Genomic DNA, 5,000 nt, shown 5'->3' on the forward strand with positions numbered 1-5,000 from the left:
TCCATTCCTCCCAAACCCTCTAAATTAGAACCAGACGCTGAGGGCTCAGGAGTCGGACAGTGCCATAGCAACACCATAGCAACCCAGGACTCTCAACCAGGAATGAGAGAGAGGCCCCAGTGCAGGAGCATTAAAGCTCTTCTTTCCTCTCCTCTCTTTTTCTCTCCTTCCATCCTCCTCTCCTCTCCTCTTCTCTTCTCTCCTCTCATCCTCCTCTCTCTCTTCTGTCCTTCTTTAGAATCTTAGCCAGATGTTGACGGCGTACATCACCCGCCTGTCGGCCATTGCTGACAACAAGATCAACTGTGGCCCTGCGCTCACGTGGATGGAGGTATGGAGCCCTTCAGTCTGACCTCCTCTCTTCTCCCTACAGTCTGCACTCCTCCTCTCCTCTCCTCTCTCTGCACTCCTCCTCTCCTCTCCTCTCCTCTCTCTGCACTCCTCCTCTCCTCTCCTCTCTCTGCACTCCTCCTCTCTTCTCCTCTCTCTGCACTCCTCCTCTCCTCTCCTCTCTCTGCACTCCTCCTCTCCTCTCCTCTCTCTGCACTCCTCCTCTCCTCTCCTCTCCTCTCTCTGCACTCCTCCTCTCCTCTCCTCTCTCTGCACTCCTCCTCTCTTCTCCTCTCTCTGCACTCCTCCTCTCCTCTCCTCTCCTCTCTCTGCACTCCTCCTCTCCTCTCCTCTCTCTGCACTCCTCCTCTCTTCTCCTCTCTCTGCACTCCTCCTCTCTTCTCCTCTCTCTGCACTCCTCCTCTCTTCTCCTCTCTCTGCACTCCTCCTCTCCTCTCCTCTCTCTGCACTCCTCCTCTCTTCTCCTCTCTCTGCACTCCTCCTCTCTTCTCCTCTCTCTGCACTCCTCCTCTCCTCTCCTCTCTCTGCACTCCTCCTCTCTTCTCCTCTCTCTGCACTCCTCCTCTCTTCTCCTCTCTCTGCACTCCTCCTCTCTTCTCCTCTCTCTGCACTCCTCCTCTCCTCTCCTCTCCTCTCTCTGCACTCCTCCTCTCCTCTCCTCTCTGCACTCCTCCTCTCTTCTCCTCTCTGCACTCCTCTCCTCTCCCTACAGTCTGACCTCCCCCTCTCTTCTCCTCTCCTCTCCTCTACAGTCTGCACTCCTCCTCTCCTCTCCTCTCCTCTACAGTCTGCACTCCTCCTCTCCTCTCCTCTACAGTCTGCACTCCTCCTCTCCTCTCCTCTCTCTGCACTCCTCCTCTCCTCTCCTCTCTCTGCACTCCTCCTCTCCTCTCCTCTCTCTGCACTCCTCCTCTCCTCTCCTCTCCTCTCTCTGCACTCCTCCTCTCCTCTCCTCTCTCTGCACTCCTCCTCTCTTCTCCTCTCTCTGCACTCCTCTCCTCTCCCTACAGTCTGACCTCCCCCTCTCTTCTCCTCTCCTCTCCTCTACAGTCTGCACTCCTCCTCTCCTCTCCTCTACAGTCTGCACTCCTCCTCTCCTCTCCTCTACAGTCTGCACTCCTCCTCTCCTCTCCTCTCCTCTACAGTCTGCACTCCTCCTCTCCTCTCCTCTACAGTCTGCACTCCTCCTCTCCTCTCCTCTCCTCTACAGTCTGCACTCCTCCTCTCCTCTCCTCTCCTCTCCCTACAGTCTGACCTCCTCTCCCCTCTCAGCACTCCTCCTCTCTCTGCACTCCCCCTCTCCCTTCAGTCTGCACTCCTCCTCTCTTCTCCTCTCTCTGCACTCCTCCTCTCTTCTCCTCTCCCTACAGTCTGACCTCCTCTCCTCTCTCTGCACTCCTCCTCTCTTCTCCTCTCCCTACAGTCTGACCTCCTCTCCTCTCTCAGCACTCCTCCTCTCTCTGCACTCCCCCTCTCCCTTCAGTCTGCACTCCTCCTCTCTTCTCCTCTCTGCACTCCTCCTCTCTTCTCCTCTCTGCACTCCTCCTCTCTTCTCCTCTCTGCACTCCATCTCTCCTTTCCTCTCCCTACAGTCTCCTCTCCTCTCTCTGCACTCCTCCTCTCCTCTCCAGTCTGCACTCCTCTCTTCTCCACTCCTCTCTCCTCTCCTCTCCTCTCTTCTCTCTCTGCACTCCCCCTCTCCTCTACTCGTTTCTCCTCTCCTTTTTTCCCTTTTCTTTCCTCCATTTTGCCTCTTCTCTCCTCCCTCCCCCTCATGATCACATGATCAGATGTTGACTCCTGTGTGTTCTTGTCCAGATCGACAACAAGGGGAACCATCTTCTGGTGCGAGATGAGTCCTCCATCAACGTCCCCGCCATCGCTGCAGCGCACGTCGTCAAACGCTACATCGCCCAGGCCGCAGATGAGCTGTCATTCGAGGTGACACACACACACACACACTCACTAACACACACACACACACACACACACACTCACTCACACGCGCACACACATACTCACTCACACACACATACTCACTCACACACACACATACTCACTCACACTCACTCACACGCACACACACATACTCACTCACACACACACACACACACACACAGGACCCAGGGGTAACCCTGACCATAGCAGAGAGAGAAACGCAGGGAGGGGACTCTTTGAGGACCCAATAGCACAACAATGGGTTATGACATGTTAATAATGTTAATTACATACGTGGAAATACTGATGGGCATATGCAGATATTCTTGAGTTGTGAGTGTGTGTGTGTGTGTGTGTGTGTGTCATTCTTATGTTCCTGTGTGTGTGTGTCAGGTAGGGGACATTGTGTCTGTGATTGACATGCCTGCAGATATTCTTGAGATGTAAGTGTGTGTGTGTGTGTGTGTCATTCTTATGTTCCTGTGTGTGTGTCAGGTAGGGGACATTGTGTCTGTGATTGACATGCCTCCCAAAGAGGACACTGGCTGGTGGAGAGGGAAACACGGCTTTCAGGTAAATCACTGTTTAAACTCTTCACACACACACACACACACACACACCTATACCCCCCCCCCCCCCCCCCCCCCACCACCACACACACACCTAAACCCCTGACATCAGCTAAAGATGATTCCACTCATCTCTCCCTCCCCAGGTTGGCTTCTTCCCCTGTGATTGTGTCTTCACACACACACACGCGCACACACACACACCTATATCCTCTTCCTCTCTCTCCCTCCCCAGGTTGGCTTCTTCCCCTGTGATTGTGTGGAGTTGATCAGTGAGAAGATCCCTGACTCTGTTACCACGACGATTACCAAACCAGGTGAGCCTTCACTGAGTGTTACTGTATCATGTTAATGGCACCTGGAGAAACAAGGTGATTTAAAGTTACACTATGGAGTTTCTGGAGCTGTGTGTGTGAGTTGAGTTGTTATGCCACAGTCTAGGGTTGTATCCGTGTGTGTGTGAGTGTGTTGTGATGCCAAAGGCTAGGGTTGTATCCGTGTGTGTGTGTGTGTCTGTTGTTAAGCCACAGTCCAATGATGGACTATTCAGTAACTTATTTGCTGTCTTGCTTTGTCTTGTGTTGCACTTCCTTGATGTTTGACTGTTAGGAAAGTTGTTGGCAAGCTAGGCAACATAGCAATCACAATAACATTACAAAGAAGCCGGCGCTAGAGCACTTTTTTCTAGCATCATTGTCCATGCGTTGTAACAAGCTTGCTAACATTGCTAACGAGATGTCTTGCTAACGGCTAAACTTAGCGAAACCTGTTGAAATGTGCTTACTTTGTTTATGACAAACTAGCGAGTTCAACAACTTTCCTAACACAGTCAAACACCACACAAGTGCATCACAAGACAAAGCAAGACTGCAAATAAGTTACTGAATAGTCCAGCAGAAGGTAGCCCCCTACATGGCGGCTCCAGAAACTCTATAGTCTTACTTTAACTTAGTTTAGACACTGAATGTTGAAAGTTTGTGTGTTTACATGTGTGTGTGTGTATGTGTATCTGTGTGCGTGTGTGTATCTGTGTGTTTGCGTGTGTGTGTGTGTGTTTGCGTGTGTGTATCTGCGTGTCTGTGTGTGCGTGTGGCTGCGTGTGTATCTGCGCGTGTGTCTGTGTGTGTGTGTGTGTGTGTGTGTGTGTGTGTGTGTGTGTGTGCCTGTGCGTATGTGTGTGTGTGTATCTGCGTATGAGCGTGTGTGTGTATCTGCGTTTGTGTGCGTGTGTGTGTGTGTCTGCGTGTGTGTGTGTGTATCTGCGTGTGTGTGTGTGTGTTTTCATGTGTCCTCAGTGTCTAAGAAACACGGGAAGCTGATCACGTTCCTGCGTAGCTTCATGAAGTCTCGGCCCAGCAAACAGAAGCTGAAACAGAGAGGCATCTTTAGAGAGCGTGTGTTTGGGTGCGACCTGGGGGAACATCTCCTCAACTCAGCCCATGATGGTGAGCACACACACACACATAGACACACGCACACACACACAGACACACAGGGAGTGTGTGTTCATGTGTGATAATGTCCTTGTCTATTGGTCCCCTCTAGTTCCCCAGGTGATCAGGAGCTGCACTGAGTTCATTGAGAAGCATGGAGTGGTGGACGGCATCTACCGACTATCTGGCATCGCCTCCAACATCCAGAAACTGAGGTCAGATTGGCCTCCTACACACACACACACACACACACACACACACACACACACACACACACACCCACACCCACACCCACGGGCTACACTCACTCACACACACACACCCACGGCCCTTCATTCTTAACATCCCTGTAGCAGCTCTCAGACCAGTGTCTATGAATCAGGAGTGTGTGTAGCTAACATCTTTAGATTAGATTAGATTCAACTTTATTGTCATCGCACAGAGTAAAGGTTCTGAGACAGCGAAATGCAGTTAGCATCTAACCAGAAGTGCAAATAGCAGGAGAGTGCAGAGTATGTGCATATGTATAGAGGTAATATACAAAATAAATAGATGGGATATATACAGTACGATATAAGATGTATGAGGTATGAGCAGTAAGAACATTAGCAGCAATAGTGGTCATTAGTGCAGATGTGATATAGGTATATGTAAAGTGCAGATGAAGTACAGGTGATCTCCACACTCTTAACAGCTCAGACAAGTGTCT

The 5,000-nt window shown here is 51.1% G+C and overlaps 1 protein-coding gene across 1 annotated transcript in view; it reads left to right on the plus strand.

Annotated features, from left to right (window-relative positions):
• Positions 1-5,000, plus strand: part of arhgap32a (Rho GTPase activating protein 32a) — a gene marked incomplete at both ends in the record, with an annotated part of 44,734 nt that overhangs the window by 22,687 nt on the left and 17,047 nt on the right. Inside the window, 6 exons of the mRNA XM_080855078.1 lie at positions 239-331; positions 2,170-2,292; positions 2,785-2,862; positions 3,094-3,175; positions 4,154-4,303; positions 4,404-4,506. Of these exons, the coding sequence (XP_080711204.1) occupies positions 239-331; positions 2,170-2,292; positions 2,785-2,862; positions 3,094-3,175; positions 4,154-4,303; positions 4,404-4,506 (629 nt within the window). The remainder of the gene's footprint in view (positions 1-238; positions 332-2,169; positions 2,293-2,784; positions 2,863-3,093; positions 3,176-4,153; positions 4,304-4,403; positions 4,507-5,000) is intronic.

This window comes from Sprattus sprattus, assembly GCF_963457725.1.
Source record: "Sprattus sprattus genome assembly, chromosome: 17".
NCBI lineage: Eukaryota > Metazoa > Chordata > Actinopteri > Clupeiformes > Clupeidae > Sprattus > Sprattus sprattus.